This window comes from Pelecanus crispus, chromosome 9 (assembly GCF_030463565.1).
Source record: "Pelecanus crispus isolate bPelCri1 chromosome 9, bPelCri1.pri, whole genome shotgun sequence".
Classification (NCBI taxonomy): Eukaryota; Metazoa; Chordata; class Aves; order Pelecaniformes; family Pelecanidae; genus Pelecanus; species Pelecanus crispus.
In genome coordinates, this window is record NC_134651.1 from 42,933,530 (window position 1) to 42,952,855 (window position 19,326).

At 37.3% G+C, this 19,326-nt stretch overlaps 1 protein-coding gene across 7 annotated transcripts in view; it reads right to left on the reverse strand.

Moving 5' to 3' along the window:
- DENND1A (DENN domain containing 1A) overlaps nt 1-19,326 on the reverse strand; it is a 215,187-nt gene that overhangs the window by 176,900 nt on the left and 18,961 nt on the right. For all 7 annotated transcript variants that reach the window (XM_075716203.1, XM_075716202.1, XM_075716201.1 and 4 more), the window contains exon 3: nt 1,598-1,641. In XM_075716203.1, coding sequence (XP_075572318.1) covers nt 1,598-1,641 — 44 coding nt within the window. The remainder of the gene's footprint in view (nt 1-1,597; nt 1,642-19,326) is intronic.

A 19,326-nucleotide genomic window follows, 5' to 3' on the forward strand; every position in this document is an offset into this window, starting at 1 on the left:
GCTTTCCCTATAAGTTTGTATGTGCAAAATATTTGATGATTTAAAAATCCATCCCATTCCCACAAACACACAAATGCACTACTGTGTATTTTGTGGAGTGTGACATCAGAGATCGGAAATTCTGACTATAGCTGGGTGAACATCTTAAGAATTATATATGAGCCTGTGGCTCCTCTGAGTTTATTCAGTCTTGCATATTCATAGCAATATTATACAAGTCTAATTATTTGCGGGAGAAGGAAGAGGACTGTTAAGAAATTCATACAGTAAATTTTACGTACAAGACTCTCCTGTAATACCTTGATCGTGGACACAATTGACTGTACCAGCTCTGAAGGACCGTCAGTTCACATATGACTAACCTGATACGCTATAATGTGTTGAAAAGTAGTTCATCCTGTAAATACAAACTTTGGGATCTACTTAGTCACAAATTACAGACTGACAGTGGCAGTAAGGATGTAGTCCCCCAAAAAGTTTAGTTCCATGCTCTGCTTCATGTGTAAAGGAAGCCCTAGTAATAATACAGTGAAAAGCAGTCAGGTTGAATAGCTGCTTTGAAAAAAAAAAAAAAAATTATTACTACTACCTCAAAAGCACCCAGAAGCCCTGGTCAAGGTCCCATTGCAGAGTGATTACAGCCAAATATCAAAACATTTGTTCTATCCCTGATGAGCTATCACGTCTAACAATTTGTTCAATGCATTAGTCTAAATGCCACAAAATTTCATCTTGCATGAAGATGTAATTAGAGGGAAAGGATCTGAAATACAATAGCTCTGCTGACCCTAACTCAGTATCAGAGACTCACTGAGATACAATTTATTATTATATTAAATAGTTATACAATGCCATAACTTCAGCACTTCCCAGAAATAAAGGTGCAAGAAACCAGCTTGCGCTCACAGCCCAGATGCAGCAGTTGCCCTGCACGCTGACAAACAATAACAGCGCATTAACTCCAGCAGTACTTATAGACACCACAGTAATAATCCCCTCTCCCTAACCTCTGACCCCTGCCCCAATCCACTCCTAATGAGACACAGTAAAATACAAGGTAACCTGAAGCTGTTAATTTCAAAGTCGGCTAGAGATCCTGTGAAAAAGTCCAGATTCAATCTGTGTATAAAGCAAATGATAAATACCTGTGTGTTCTACCTGCTCGTTCGTATTTTTATACCATCTTTTTGAAGCAGACTAGAGACTGCATGATCAGGCAAGAATTTAAAAAATGTGCTGTAGTGCCAGCTGCCCAGTTAAATATAGCTATAAACCTTTCAGACAATGAAGTGAGGACTGCCAAATGAACTGCAGGCTGTGGCACCTAAAGGCAAAAAGTGAAATTTATTAATCAATTTTCCTTCCCGCTCTCATGTTCGCTTGTAAAAACGAGGTTGTAAAACAATCTTATGAGATCCAAAATTCTTCCGTTTTCTGCTTTAAATGTGAAAATGTTTTCATCCTTCTGCTCCTAATTACAGCTTCTTTTTCTTTCTAAGAATGCATTTATCTCTTTCAGTAAAAAGAGCAGCAATAATATGTTGAACAACCCTGAAATAAATTTTGTCATGTAAAAAATTAATTACGCATTCCAAACCTGGTCACTGTAGTCCTCTGGGAATTGCCTCCGCACCTCAGGATCTGTAAATAATTGACAGATAATATTAATTGGCTTTGGATTAGTGAGCAAGCAGAGAATCACACATTAATATTTGATCAGAAGATGATAGCAACCCTGGCAGGGGATCCAAGGAGGGCAGCTGAGGCTGCTATGTTGATAAGAGCAGGGAAGGACTTTTCAAGGCTCTCCCTTTACCCTCCTCCAGAAAGACAAAAATTGTATATAAAACATACACACACAAAACACATGAAACCATAAATATCTGTGTACATACGCATGCATACACACACATCTATATGTAAATATAGATTTATATATGAATTATTTTATAAGAGATGTCCTGGTGCTACACAGAACTTTAGGCTGTTATCTTGTGCAATATCTTTCTTGCTGCAATTTGTCAACTAGGCTTGTCACCAGAAAATGATTACCAAATGCACATAGATTTTGTTTGTAGTCAGATAACTAGTTTTGCCAGCTACAGTCACTGCATCGATTAACCTCCGTAGATGTTTTCAGTGATACCAGATTACAAATCTCTCAGAATTATTTTATATTAATGTTAAGATATGCTCCCTAGAAAACAATAAATATTTATCCAGAATTTGAAAGAGGTAATTAGCCCTGGAACCTCTAATGCTTCAGATTAGCAAGCATTCAAGACTGATGCAACGTCCTTATTCCTTTGGCTTGTCAGAATAAATAAGATGGTAGCATTCCCTGAATTTAGAGATGTTCATAAACCAACAAAATATTGTGATTGAAATTATTCCTATGACAACCTATTTAAAACAACTCTTCAAAGCCACCCATTTTTCAAAGGAATATGGCTGAGAAGACCAGGTACCATTCTACAAACAATGTTTTTCATTACAAAAACCGAAAAACAAACCACACAACAATCACACAAGAGTGCAGAATGAAGTGTAAGGCATAGAAAAAAATCAACCGGTATCCTACACAGCTTCTACCCTTTGTCAATCAGCCGGGTTTGGTTGTATGAGGCTTGGCTCACTGGGTACGCTGTTACCGGGTTCTGGACTCTCCGTACACTGCTCCCACAAATTTTGATCATGATGTAGGGAGTGACATTGCACACACAGCCCCTGCTGCTCAATGACTGCTACACCGCGTTGTAGCTCAGGCTTGAGGGGAAGAGTCAGCTTTATGTTATTTCAGAACAGTCCCACCCCAGATTTCTCATTGGCAAAGTTTACTTCAGTAATAAATCAGTTTATTGGTGATTCAATTGCTAGCAGACGCAAACTTTTCATTAAGGTGTATTCTTTTTACATTAGAAATACAGCAAGACTCTACGTTAATAAAGTTTCTAGCTTAACTTTTTCCAGACAATCAGATGCTTAGTTTTAACATTTCACATTACACACATACAATTACATACACAATATATCAAATTTTACATCTGCATATGAGCAAACCCTTCTACATTAACACAACAAAACAGAAATAGAAAGCAAGGGATCACATTTTAAAGCCTTAGCTTGAAAATTCTTAAATCTGTATGCAGGTAAGTTACTAAGCTATGTGTCCGGACATGCAAACAAATGTGAACAGCCGAACTCGCATGAACAGTCCTTTATACACAAGTAACAATTAACAGGACAAAACAATTTCATATTCCACCAAAGCAGGCACAGCATCAGTGGCAAGATGAATCTACGCAACATCTATTACGATGCATATTCTTAAATATTTTTAAAATTAATCGACGCAAAACTTTCTGGATTTGACAGAAAAGACAAATCAATGAAAGAAATAAATCTGTAAATCCAAGTACGTAGTATCGCTTAAGAAATCTGTAACGGTGCCTGGAACATGATATTGACATTCCCCCCACCACCACTTCTATTGAACCATTGCTCTCAAACTTAACATAAATATATATACACAGGCTGACATGCAGAGCACTTGATCATTTACCATTTTTTAAGGAAATAAGGAATTAAATTGGGACATAAATTCATAGTGTGTTTGCTCTAAACACATTCCTCCATAGATTGCAATCCACATTCTCCATTCTTTAAAAACACAACAAAACAGTCATACAAAGTAATTGTGTGTGTGTGTACGCATGTATTTCTCCCGTTTTCTTAGCACCTTGAAAGTCTCTCTGTGTTTCAGGAGCTCACTGGCATGGAGGAAGGCCTCTAGGAACCTATTTGTCAGCATTTAATTTAATTTGTCAGGGTTTACTTGAAAGCTCCTAGCAAGATCACCACCCAGAAGACAGAGGTGCATTGTGCACCGCTTTGCAAGACACCAAGATTCACTCATAAGCGCTGGTAGCTGAAAGTTTTCATGGGCAAATAAATACATGCTGGTGCTTTTTATTGTCTCAGGGGCCACCTTACAAACCTTTCTCATTAAAATGAAACAAAATACAACTTAAATTATAACTTAAAAAACCACAGCCAAGGATTTTTTTGTTAGGCTGCTTTGGTTTTAATTTTAGCTTTGTCTACACACATCAATTTTCATTCAGAGTTTTTACTTAAATATGTTCATTCTCACAGAAAATGGGGATTTTTTTCTTGCCTCTCAAAAATGTATGTGCCATCAAGAAATAAGGCAGAGCAGTGGCCATAGAAAACGCAGTGTAAAATAAACAGAAAAAACCCTCCCTGTTCCATACATGTCCCTAAAACAGGAAAGTCCAAATCACAGAATGGTTTGGGTCGGAAGGGACCTTAAAGATCATCTCGTTCCAACCCCCTCAGCGTGGGCAGGGCCACCTTCCACTAAACCAGGCTGCTCAAAGCCCCGGCCAAGCTGGCCTTGAACGCTTCCGGGGACGGGGCATCCTCAGCTTCTCTGGGCAACCAGTGTCTCACTACCCTTACCATAAACCGACTTACAACGAGCCAAAAGGTTTCCACTGTCCTCACCTCTTGCACTGTCTACGAAGCAGAGTGCAGTACATAATTAAAATGCAGTTCTGGTGATTACCAATACAAAGTAACAAACAACAACTTCCCCCCCCCCCCCCCCCCATCACTATATCAGAATGTTTATCTCCAACATTTCTTTAACGTCCGTTAAAGAAATGGAAATATTTCAATTTTCAAAGTAACCGAAACGTTTAACTGATCTACTACAAAATTATTTTCCTTAATTATTTCAGAAACTATGCATTTCTGAATATTTGTTCTTTAGGGGTAACACACACTAGTTAAAAATTAGACCATGGGTTATTAAGAGCTTTACAATGCACCAAAAATCAGATCACCTTTATAATTAGCTTAAGACTGCTGCTTGCGAAACAAAAATTTTGTCACATGCTCTTGCCATGGAAAGAGCCATGCTATATCCCTGCTGCGAGAAGCACATTTCCATCTCTGCTGCCCATCCCTGGGGCTTGCTGTCCTCGCGCAGGAGCGGTGATGCCGACAGGCGAGAACAGGCAGCCAGGACATCACCTCCTGATGCGGTGGTTCGCACGCCGCACGAAGCCACGCTAAGAACCCTTCCTGGAGGTCATCCAGCCCAGTTACTCATAAACTGTGATTAAATATTTAGGATGTCTATTTCTTATTTTGTGTCTTCAGTGAGCTTGGTAACAGGAGAAAATTGAAAGAAAAGAAAAAAGGGGGGGGATGACCCAAACCCCCACAAAACCACAGGTAACAGACCTTGTTGAAATGGGCCTTTTATGCAATTCGGCAACACAAAATGGGGAGTTTCTAAACTTTTCCACATAGTAGCTTATTGACTGTAATATAACTTTTACTTTGCTATTGCATAGTCTTTTCTGTACATCTTAACTAGTACCATTCCACTTTTACTTGTCTATTGAGCTCTATCCTAAAGGATAAATTATTTCTACCTCTTTAAAATTCCACAGTTAAACATACACACTGCAAGGCTCAGTAAGAAGAGAGGAGGAAATTTGTTGGATGCTTGCTGTGCTGTGCAGTCTTCAAGCAAATGAAGTAGTTAGCGTTGTTTCCAGGACTAAGCAACTGCGAACATCTGAATCTGGGCTTTGGTGAACGGAATCCTCACGTAGATAGCACTATTTCACTCCCCAGATTAAACACTACCACACCATAATTTAGAAGAAGATGCGACTGTGATTAGAGACCCTACCTGAGTCAGTTTCTACAGGTTCAAGATGAACGTGTTCTCAAAGCACACAGTCTACAATTATATTTTCATCCAAAAAATGGATCTCACAGTGCTATGACACATTCATAAGCTGAGTTGTCTTTAATATAAATAAAAACTTCCTATGTCAATCAACTGTATACATTAGAAGAAACTTAATTTCATCCACAAAGCATGAAACGCATGAAATTAAGCCACCAATTTCAATGGAAATAACAGCAGCATGTACTTAGCCGGGTGAGCAAAGCACCTGGTGGAAGTGCACTGGGTGTCGCATGCCTGTGGAGGCACTGGGATACTCAGTTTGTATACAGGCTGCTTTTGATGCCGCATCTCGTAACAGCATCGGAATGGCTAATCCGCATAACCTGGAACCCTCCAGTTAAGAAAACGCCCTTTAAATTATGCCTGGCAGCCACAGGCTTGCGCGTCCATGTTTTTACAAGTACTTTATAATTAACATTGCGTCAGCTCCGTCACTTCAGCTTTTAAATGGTCTGGGAATATTTACTAAGCTTTCAGTATCTTTATTTGGAAAACACTACACAATGGAAAAAGAAACTACATCACATCTTATTACAGCTTTCATCACTTAATCCATTTTTCATTGTTCATCTAATGTTAATTTGAAAGGTGTTTTCAACTACCCTTACCTACACTTATACACACAATAAAACTGTACTGAAGTTCTATGTGGTCATTACATGAATTTCCACGAAGCTGGAGCACCCTCATTAACCCAAGAGGATTTACATAAATACATACATTTAGATAGTGGCCATCAAGACACCTGACTTTATGAAATATAAACATCTACAAAACAAACGTTACTATTACATTCAGTATGGCCAGGTTCTCCACTGAAAGAACAAGCACAAGGCGCCTAATAATCGTAACGGACACAATATCCAAATTATTCTGAACAGGGGGAAAGGGTCGTACAAATGGAGGAGGACAGGAGGGTAGCACAAGCAAGCATGCAGGATTCAGCTTTAATTAGCACCACTAGTATCAGTAAAATATGCTTCAGCGTTCATGTGAAATACTTGGTAAACACATGAACATAACCGACTGTCAACTCTGCCTATAAAGCTGAAGTAACTTGAAAACTTCAAACACTTTTACTAACAGTAATTTGTTTTGCACACTGCATGCAAACAGAATTGGATGTAGCTCCACTCTATCTCCAGACAGTAAGAAAACCCTTTGCAACTCGAAACACAGTGTCTTATTCTAGGTATTTAACAGGCTTTCTAATGAAATGATGCTCGAATATTTTTTTACTTTAATACTCCACAGGCCAAGCAAACACACGTAAAATACTTTTTTCAAGTTCAGCAGAGCGGAATCTATTTGCTGACATCAGAACAAGGGAAGGGACAGACTGAAATCCTAACCAACCTCTTACATAGTTACAGCAAGTACAGAGCTCGGAGATTTCCAGTGCACCAGTCATCTACAAAGTTATAAAGCATTAAAAGCTCAGCTGAGGTCAGCAAAAGGAGACATTGCAAAACAGCGAACAACGTGAAAGTTAACAACAGAAAGAAAAGAAGTCACACGAATTACGGAGCTGCTGCTCAAACTAAACTTTTCCCAAACCCCAAAACATGAACTCAAGTTGCGCTAACAGGTTGAACTTGGGATGTTGATGGTAACTTCGTATCTCCTGTTTATCTTTCATTATTACATCCGATTTTGTAGCTTCAGCCCATAAAAGATGACAAGATCCGCACAGTTTCTGCTTTTAAACCAATGGCATGTCATATGAATTTCCTAAGATCCATGAGCGTCCGAGTGGGCTCGCTTACCAACCCGATGCACATCGTGAGCCCTGATACAGCTCCACACAAAGCAGCTGCTGCCCATACAATCTAGGTTGGCCAAAGACCTGGAGATCCACTAGCCCTTACTACTCACAACGGACACCCTGTTGTAGGCAGGACCAGTCAGGAAAAACACATATGAAACAGATCACATGGTTATTTTTGAAGCAGTTTCCTTTGCAACTGTTTTAAGAGGTGCTTTTGGGAGAAACTACCGAATCAATTCCCCTCTGAACAATATGTGAAAATTTTGTAACTGAGCATATTTTTATTTTGAAATGGGGTAAGAAAAGACAATGCTATTTCTCAGCGATAGAAGAGTAAAACTTTTCTGCACTGGCACAGCAGCATCTTGATCCCGTGCCATGCATTTAGAGAGTACCAACAAACAGCACAAACCTTTGATTCCACGCTAGGTGCCTAGTTTTCATTGCTAACGCATTTCATTTTTCCCTCTAGTAGCAGAGATTCTACCTCACATCTACGCACATTATGTAGAGCATCGTATTGATTACTCAACCATATTCAAGCTATTATTGTTAGTATTTTAGTAAATATGTGAATGTTTCCAAGTTCTAAAACCTATTGCTGCCTCTTCCTACAGGATCTCGTTCAGCAAAAAGCCAAATACAGAAGAATATTGAAATTAGCTGTGAACTGTATAATCCCATTGTTCAATTTCATGGCATTTAAGACACTACCTTCCCCTCCTCACAAGTCTAGATGTTAATCCATGCTGTAACCTGATTTAATTTTCCAGATGACAGGATGGGAACATGCTACAATGGCATATTAGTGTAACTATGCTGCTCTTTTGCTCTCAACTTTTCTTACATCATGAAGTGAAGAGTTTTGCTTTTAAAAGAGGCATGCTTAATTACTTCTAAAAATAGCACAACTCAAACTGGTCTGTACTTGAAGTGTATGGAAATTATAAAACCAGGGAAGTTCTTCAAAAAATTATCAGAAAATACTTCCCACAGTTAACCGCACAAAACCAATACATACTAACCTGTTTCTTCTGATAAAAGTCAGCCAATTTAATCCATACTGGCTACAAATCACCCAGATATACTAATACCAAATTGAAAAATACAGTGCAAATTACTTCATTTTTCCTCCCTAACTCAATGATTTAACTCATTCCCTTCTTTCAGGTCCTTATAGCTGCAATCCCTCTAAAACAAAATGGAATTCCGTTCAGGACAACTTTCATTTCAACACCCACTACACATTATAGTACTTATGCAGCACAACTAAAAAGTAATGTAAACTTCTTTCCAAACCTCTGCAAACTCCTTGATGTCCTGTATTCAGTACAGCCGAACCCTTCTGCTTGCCCCCAAACTGCTGCAGGCTTAGCATGCAGAGAACATCTCAGAGTGGGGGAAGAAGGGGAGGAGGCAAAAAGGCAGGGGGGTGGAGGGCGGTGGAGAAAATGGGGGAGAGAAAAAACCTACATACACAAGACGACAGACAAGAAACCTCAGAACAAGTTCTGGCAGAAAATACATATGGAATAGAGATTATGTCTGACTGGATGTGAAGCTTTAGAACTTCAATCTTTTCTTCTTAAAGTACTCCTTGTTCTAAAAGTGTACAAGTCAGAAAACAACCAAGATGTAAAAGAAAGTTCTATAAGAATGTCTTACAAACTATATTTAAAAAAAAAAAACCAACCCTGCCAGCACCACAATACATGCAACTGAAGTTACCCCAAAATATCAATATGCATAGCAAGCATACATAGCAGGTTCAATATACAAAAATACAACCCACATGAGAATAGTATGCAATGAAAGTATTCACATAGCAGATCACATTTCGAACAAATATTCCATTTCCAGGATATAGTCTGCATCTTTGTGACAAGTTAGGCGTACGTAAGCGGGCACTGACCGATGGCTCTCAGTTACTGAAGTTTTTGTGAATGACGTACAGTCACCAGCTGAGTGAATCAGCAAGTACTATATACATCAGCTGTGTTCAAATGAGTCCATTGACATTAACGCCATAAAAAACAGACTTGCAAGTTTGCCTCTCTCTCTTAACAGAGCATTTGGAAGTCTGCCCTGCAAGTGCCAAAAACCTCACTGGTAACACGAAAATGCTTTCACAACAGTTTAGTCTAGAAACAGAATATAAGGTTTGCAACTCACACATGAAATGCTGTTCAGAGTTCAGTAAAATGATCCAAAAGCGGGAAAGACTGAGAGCAAAGGCAACATAAAATATACATCATAGGAAACAGGAAGGGAGAAAACCAGAACAGATTAAGCAAGTCACTGTGATTTCCATAATTGTTTTATATTATTAACACGTCAAGAGCCAGAGGGGCAGCGAGGAGCAAAACTTTCCCAGGCAGCATTCAGCAATATCTTATATATATTTTTTTTTAAATCCTTCCAAAATAAAGCAGGTTAAGCTACAACTTCCTCATGGATTTTTACTTAAGGCTATATACAGTTCTCCAGAATAAAGAGAATTATCTTTAAAATTCCAATGATTCTGCACAATATGGAGAGGTAATGGCCCTAACAATACAAGAATTGGCAAAAGCTGACAAAGTTGCCCTTGTGTTTCAGTACACCCGCCTGGCTGGGTTCCTAACTGATCTCCTCACGTCAGTTTTCCAGTGCATCAGCAGCTTTATGACCCATTCAGAGTAAACCTTAAATATGAGACTCTCAATGCTTCTAGCATCCAAACCAACTTTCCATCTAAAGGGGTCTTGGTTAAATTCATTTTACAGTCCTGTTAAAAAACTAAAGTACAGTAAGTGCAAAATAGAAACAACAATCACTTTTGGATAAGAAGACAGGAAGAACATTCATTGTCTTCTACAGAAAGAAGAGGCTACATTGGTCTCCTCTTAGCACGTCCTAATCAGTTATTGGTGTCCCCTCAAGTTGTTGAGCTGCCCGGCTTTCCACTTAAAAGGCATTTAGCATCACACAGACATTCCACTACAGAAAAGTAGTAGAGTTAAGAATGGTATTTCCAGTTTCCTCTGGCACAGTTACAACTTTGAAAGAATCTGTTCTTTTGTTTCAATACCATTTGAAGAGCTAAGGTATCATGAAATAAACAGATGCTGGAGAATTTAAAAAAAAAAAGAATCAAAACCCAACACTGAAGTTAGCTCTGATCTAAATGTTAATGCACAACCACAAAAACTGAAGAGTTGGTTCAGTTTATATTTTATTTCAAATCTCTATTCAGTCATCTCTCTCCCAAGGAACAAGATCAGCTCTTCCCTTCCACAGCATTACGTTGTAATAGGAGCAGATCAAGAAGCAATGGATTGAAAAAAATCCACGTGTCAGAGTCAAGATCCGATAAATGATAAGTGAAAGGATATTGGGAAAGTTATGCATCAGACTAGTTAGACCCTTTTATAAGGTAACATGTTCCATCTTCAACTCCTATTATTTACTCTCGTGGATTCTTATAGCAATTGTGCCGGGTTTAATCACAACTTTACCAATTCCTTTAATGGAAGTTGTGAAACAGCTATGTTGCAAGCACAAAGTGTCCAATATATGAAATACGGTTGGGGAATTACCTCTATATTAAAACCTTAACTCCGTTTGTTTCCTCCATACCAAGAAATCAGTTTTAAAAAAAAATCATTTGTACAACAGTACAGATTAATTTCTCTTCTACCGACATTCTAAACTGTAAGAATAAGGAGACATTAGAAAGCATAAGATGTCTTCAGTGATCCGAAAACTCAGAATTATTTCCTTACAAAGAAGGGCAGATAACTTTCAGTCCAGATTAATTTTTAAACTGATGATACTGAAATAACGAAAGCTAGAACTATATAAAGGGGATGCACAGGATAGTTAAAGCTGAAATAACAGAGATCAAAAACAGAAGACAAAAAAAGTACTTATTTCAAGTCTTGTTTGTTACATGTTTCTCCCATCTTCATCTGAGGTCTTCAGATCTTTTATATGCAATGGTTAATTACTTTGGTGATACCTCAAGTCCACATTAAAGCACGGTTGATGAATCTTTTGAGTTTGCTTTACTATGCACTTAAGGGGATATTTCTCTTCATAACCATCTGTTCTTCAACCAACCCAGAAATTTAGTATTACTGGAAATCTAAGCCAAACTCCAGGAGGCCTGCAAGGAGCAAATTTTGAATGGATTACGTTTTTAATTCTTTTTTCCCCCTGTAATTTCAGTCAGCAAATTATACAGCAGCTAAAACTTGCAAAAAATACAATTAGGTAACATCCTACTTCAATGTTCAAGAAATCCACAAAGCCTGGCTTACAAAATTAAATACGGAACACTTTGAAACATTTTACAGGCTGCCTGTAATAATTATACAAAAGAGTTTAAATGTAGAGGTTGAATAGGAACACCTACTTTAAGCAGGCTTTTTTTGGTTTTAATAATTTTTTAAATTTATTTGTGTTTGAACAGTATATTTTTTTTCTCGTAACCTTTTCACCATGCTATAAATTTAATAGAGAGATGTTTCAAGTGCTCAGGCCATGAATACTGAATTTGTTTCTCTCCTGCCTCTTTGTATTTATATTCTGAGACAGCAGAGCTGCCTGGTGACAGCCTCTTCACTTCAACAGCAGCTGGCAAGCCCTCCTTGTCCTGAAAATATGAAAGAAACAGTTAACTAATATTTCATGCTATGATTTAAATGTGACAATCTGGAAGTGCCAATACCACACAGGGTAGGATTTACAAGATAAGATTTTTCTTCAGTCTCAGAAGCAACAAAGGCAGAAAAATAAACAGACCTGCATCACATGTAGCTAGCATGCAGCAAAAATTAATCCAGAGTTAGCGCATCATCTAGAGTTTAACAATACCAGACACAAGCTGTGATTGTGTAAATCTGCCAATTTAACTTATGTTTCCAGAATGCAAATGCTCAAGTTACGCAAGACAAGACCAAAGCAACTAGAGTTTTGACATTTTTACAAGAAACAGTCACCCTCTTTAATATTTACAAGACATGTATTTCAAATTGCTTATGAATGCCTACCTGCTTCCCCAAGATTACTGCTTCTGCTGAAGGTTCAAGCATATGTAGCCCAAAAGAATTTTTTTAAGCTAGCCTTCTACAGCAAAAATACAAGATTTACACTTGATAAAATGAGTGTATAGCCAACTTAATTCATACCTAACATTGGCATATTAATAAGCACCTTAATTCAAAAAAATCCTTATTCAATTAATTTTAAGAGATATTTTTACATAGTGTCACATTTTCTACTTTCCTGTGTCAACCAGATAATTTTAAATTCTGTTTGTTGTTTTGAAGAAAGCCAGGAATAACATTTTAATGTCATACTGCTCTTTAGAAATACTGTATTGCAAGGAACTCATGTAAAACCACAATATGGCCGTGGCAATCAATCAACTACATTACAAAACCTAAAGGAATTGCTAATGAAAACAAATAGTATTTTCCAACATACCACCAGGCTTTTCATTACTAGAAAATACTTTGAGTTTTATAAACATTTTCCAAACTGCTTTATTTTCACCATTTTTGTTTTTAGTTTTAACGATATTATGGCCATTTTAATTTGCTAATAACCTGTATTTTCCATGTATTACAGAACACTTTACAGTCGTCTACCTTTTTTTTTTGTTTATCTCTTTCCAAAGTTCACCAACCATAATAAATTCAGACAGATATATTATTAGGCAAATATATACCAGTATTGCAGAAATATATTCGTCGTTATACGGACCATCACATTTCGGGTTTAATCTGAACTGACTCAAAGAGCACTTGGAACAAAAGTGTTCTAGCCAACCATAAGTTCTTGAAGTGTTGTACTAAAAAAGAGAAAAACACAACCCTACTCTTCAGCAATTGTATAATTGCCTAAACTACACAGAGAATATCTTCTTTGTTAAACATGCAACACTGAATAATGATTTCTAAGCCTCAAGCTATGTAACTTTATAATGTTTAAAACTCTGACCTTACTTTCATACTTTCAATATTGATAGTCTCAAACTGCTTTCAGTTTCAAAGTTATCATGTGTTACTTTAGTAGAGTACCACCAGCTCCCAATGACACTGTTCTGCGCGATTGATCTGCACAAATATCATCTCTGATGGGAATCTCCCTGCATAGCAACCTAAGATTTTATAGAAAACAAGCTCTTCAGAATCATTTTGGGGTTTGATGGTTTCAAAATTTCTGTTATTGCATCTCTTTTTATTTCAGGATGCGTTAGTTATTCGAATGGCACTGAAACAGAAAAAACGGATTCTATCAAAGATGAAACTGTGACACAAGAAACTGAAAATCCTGTTCTTAATTCTATTGTTTTCTTTAGTGGAGATGTTAGCTTAAATACTTTTTGGAATATATAGTAAAATATATCCTACCTATCATACAATGAATCTGATTCATGGATGTTCCGTTATCAAGAAAGGACAGCCAACCCTAGCTATCATTTTTGGTGAGACATTATTATAAAGAATACTGCTACAGCTGTGGTTTCTACAACAATGTACAATCCCTAGAGCTTCATGCTTAATGCATTTACAACTACAGAAATCTATGGTATTAAATGATCCTAACTGACCCATAGTTTCAGCGGTCACCAACTCACTCCTAAGTTTTAAGGCATACAAGATCATATATAAAAGATAGCAATAATTATTTTGTTGATACACTTTGGAACTTAGCCTTGTACCCTTTGGTACTCAATTTTAGCTTTTTGTTTCAGCATGAACTGTGTAACGTGCCCATCTCAACTTATCAGTCATATTAGCACTGTCCATTCTATCAAAATGGTAATGAAAATTCCTAAGGGCCAGTAAGCTGGAAGCAAGTTTAAAAAAAAAGAAAAAAAAAAAAAAACCCAGAGACTGGTCACAGTGAACCTCAACTAAGGCTGCAGCATCACTGAGGTCTTGTGAAAGCTTACAAACTGAAGCATTAAATGAGAGGAAAGTTTGTAAAAACAGGAAAAGCATTCAATATACTCTCCTGCAAAAGATTTCTGTGGAGTCAGATGTGCTGATGACAGAAGTTGAACTTCTTGAACAGTACTCAAAACTTAGTGGGGGTGGGGGGAAAGAGGTCCTAATGTGGAAAAATACACCTCATCTAGCTAATGACCATGAGATGAAAGAAAAAGAAAGTCACTGAGTGTTCAGCTACTCAGAATAACTTCTCTCTTTTGGAGTAAAGTTCATTAACTGGACAGCATCAAGCACTGCAAGAGAATTGTGGGTATATTTACACTTGCAGTATTGACCTATTTCGTATCTGCAACGCTTTCAGCTACTATTAGCAAAGCTCACTTTATGCCATGTGTGATGCTATAATAAAAAGAAGGCCTCTCAGAAAGTACGTTTAGCACATTTAAAGCAGCACCGTCAGCCTGAAGAATGATTTGTTTTATATAAAGGGGAGCTTGCTGATATTCAGTGCAACTAGACAGGAAATCTATCTTCTCAGTAAAAAATTTTATAACATTTTTATTACTGTAGAAAAGGCAAGGGTATCAAAAGGATTTTTAACTGCAAAATAGAAATGCACTGGGAACATCTTAAGATGTTTGACACTTCCAAGATATATGATAGTACATATCCAGCTATCGGGATACTCCTGAGACAGTGGACTAGTCTAGTTCTGAGCAAGAACATCTCATAATCATGTTATACTCACTCAATCGCCAGCCCTGGAAATCAGGTCTATATAAAACTAGCAATTTCATTAATCTCCTTTCTCTTTTCCTTGCCCAGCTTTACTACATAAACTCCCAGCTACACTTTCAGACTTGTTCAAGAGCTCTGCCAATTCTTTTCAATCTGTCCACCCTTAGCAGCAGATTTGCTGAAAACAATTTTTTCCTTCGCTACCAACTCCAAAGGTAATCTAAAAATGCCACTTTAATCCACTGGCCCAGTTTTTCTCCGCAGGTCGATCCACAAGGTGCTGAAGTGCAGATGTCATCGACTCCCATTGTGCTGACATGCAAATCTGCTGAGGATGACTGAGGAAACGAGGAGCGTAACTTGCTATGGCCAGCTGGCAGCCCAAATGTAGTCTCCAATATCCGCACATCATCACCGGTTTGCAAGAACATCCAGTATTACACAGCACAGGAGGGAAAGCCGTGTCCTATAGACAGCAAGTCCTCAGAAGCGACTTCTCGAAATAACTGAGAAAGCTGATGTAGCAGAACACTCAGAGACATTCTTCCCATAGTGCTTGGTAGAAACACCACTAATAGCTAGAGCTACACTTGCATTATTGCACACAGCCGTGTGCTTAGCACTGATAAGCAGTATGAGGGGAAGCACTTTTCAACAAATCTTAAAAACTGGAAGTAAAAGCCGCCACAGCTCTTGAGCTTATCACAGACAAGCACACCTTGAGGAGCGTATACTCGGTTCTCGCTGTCTCGTTCCATGTCTAACTGGGCTTCTAAGCTCTCTGCTCCCTAGCTGCTTTTTCCAGTTCTGAATTCATACCACCCTTGCACTCCAATCAAGGGAATACAAAGTATCAACAGGTCATTTCTAAAAACTCTCCTTCCCATTAAACTCTCTCATTTGCCCTACATCCAATCATCCATTCCGGAGTACAGAAATGAACAGCATTGACAGTAATGTACTTGTTGAAAAATAAACATATATCGCTAATTGTAATATCACAACACTAACACCTCATGCCATAATTGTTCCATTGAGGCTCTACTGCCTTTTCTTAAATGGTCACACTAAGGACAAAGTTCTCTCCATCTTTTCATACAAGCATATACGTGCAATTTTTAAACATGAAAGATTAAATTAGAAGTTACACACACAAACACAACTCCTTTTAAAAAGGCTCAAAACACTGTATTTACATCTGCAAGTACTCTATTACTACAACCTTTATAACAGAGCTTAGGTTTGCTTCAAACAAAACAGGGTTCTCAGCGATAGAAGCACAAGAAAAAGCCCTGCATACAGTTAGTCTACAAAGAATTAACTGGATTAATTAGCAAGGGATTTGAGAAGCAGCTTGGAGCTAGAAAACCAAAACACTAAATTGTTTAAATACTTTGGCAATGGATCAAGGTTTCTAGGCAGCCCTATGTTCCATTCTTTCTGTTTTTTTCTCGCTCGGTGTTTTAACACATTTAACCTGACGAGGTGCTTTTTCATGAGATATGAATGACACTGTCAAAATACCAAAAAAGAAGATGTGAATTAAAAAATGCCACAAGCTGTTAGCAATTCTGCCAACATGTATGAGCCCAGGCAACATTAATTAAAAATCAATAGCTTAGGACATAAATAGCTCTTATCTCTGTTATAGTATATCTCTAACATAACTCTTTATTAAAGAAAAAAAAAAAAGCCAATGTCTTTGCTATTATACTGACTGAATTGACCACAACAAAGCAAAAGAAATAAGGCAAAAACACTGAGCAAAGAAACACATATGAGAAAGGGAGGACAGGCGTATGAATGATTGGAATGTTTCAACCTGGCACTATCATTAACACATAACTGGCTGGAAATAGCCACACTGCAAATGCTTGCAGAATAAGTTACCAGGAAGAACGTTACAGGTTTTTAGTGCTAATATAATTCTATACAAAATCCTGCATGCCAGGGAAGTAAGAATAACGTACACATCCTTCTGTCAGCTAGAGCTTATTAACCAGTATTTTTATTATGCATCTCAACTACAGATTAAATTACTGTAAATTCTCTGATAATTACAAAATAAAGGTGAGAAAGAGGCAGGAAATTGCACTCATCTTTTTCTTCTTCAGTGATACGATCGTCAAACTAAAACTACATTACAAGGCATCAATGCTAAAAGATTTAAGCCGAACTAGGAACTTAAACCACCACTTTCAAAAGCTGTTTTCAAGCTTACAGAGCGCCAAACGTTTGAAAGACTTAGATCCATCTTCTAACAAGAGATCACGTAACACACACCGATCTGGATGCGTAGTTTGGGTCTGCCATAACTCCTAGACAATCGTAACAATTTAGATTTCTGAACAGTTTCTACAGAAAATTTATTAATATAAAAAAGAATACTTAAGAATCATACTGAAACAGAAACGTTAAGTTCAGTTTTCTTTTTGTCTAACGACTCTTGCATTATTCAATTATTTATTAATGATGGACATATCAAATGCTTCCATCAAGACACAGTAGTCTAATTCAATGAAGAAGTAGTCAACTAGGCACTACTTAGCAAAAATGTATTTATTTGAGTTCAAAATAAAAGAGGAACACAAGAGCTGTGTGTACATAGGCCAAGACACTAAAACACTATACAAATTTCAGCAGAAAAGCAGATCATAAAATTGTAGCACCCTTAAGGTGGAATTCTCAGGACAAAAAGGATTATTTTGATACTCATGATTACAAATTTGAGCTCTCAAGAACATCTTATAGCAGATGACCATATGCAATTGCAGTTCCACTCAACTATGGAACACAGATCATGTTGATGTTGCAGATGAACAGCAACACCAAACTTTGGATAACACTACAGCAGACAGCCAGTCATTCAGGAATTAAGACTGTGGAACATTATGAGGAGGTTGAATTTGTTAAAAACGAGTACTAAAGATTGTTTCCACTGCAAATACATTTTTTAGAAATATCAATCTGAAATACTGAATACATAGATACAAGACATTAGCTTTGTAAAATCGTATGCCAAGCAGAGCCATATCTATAGGAATAATCAAGATTAATTAGAAATTCACTTGTATTATGGCAATGTAGTCATGAAGTACTAGCCTTTAAGATCTTCAAGTGATAACATTTCACTATGTCAATTGGATTTTGAGTCCTACCTCGCAGCTGAACTTTGTGACATTCCTACTCCTTCCTCTTCCCACTCCCTTGCCATAATCCCACCTTCCAAAACTTTAGATTGATTACAGTGCAGCACAAGAAACCTGAAGGTTCTATTCATAAAACACAGACACCAAATGTCAGGACAGGGAAAGAGAAGACCTCGCTTTTCACAAGACCTTTTGGTCTAACTTTTCATTGAGCTACAGTCAGAAATGACATATCTTTCCGTGGGGCAAAGGTATGAAGGGGAAGAATGGGAGCAGAAAAAAATGTTAATACAGAATTGCTATACTTTTAGGGGGAGCGGGTGCAATTTTTATTTTATTTTATTTTTTTTAGATATGTCTTATAAGATTATCTTGAACTACCTGGATTCTCAACTATTCAACTTCCATTCAAGCTATTGCTAATTTCAGTTAACCTTGTTTAAGGTGTACCAAATACAAGTTCTTGTTGCTGCATTTGATATAACACAATTCTTCATCTAAAAAGTTAATTATGCAATCTTATTTTTTAGTAGGAGAGGTACATTAGAACACAGAACTGCTGCTAACTGTATTCCCCTAAATGGAATAAACTGAAAGGCCACCAAGTTCCCCCAATAATGTTTTATGCCATTGTAAAAATACAAACTATCACTTTATTAACATTTCAATCGCCTTCTCCACTGAAGGTTCAAGAAAATAAAACAGTTCAGAGGCTTTGTTACATCATCTGTCTCCATTTTATTTTACCATTATAAATTAAACTGATTATAAGATGCAGAAGTAATTTGTAAACTCTTTCAAAGGACATGATTTACATTTTTCTTCTACAAAGATGAAGATATCCCACTAACATGCTCCACTTGTGTTTAATATTAAATAAAGATACTTACGCTACATATATGGCAAAAATGGAAGACATTTCTGATATGTTTTGGGATT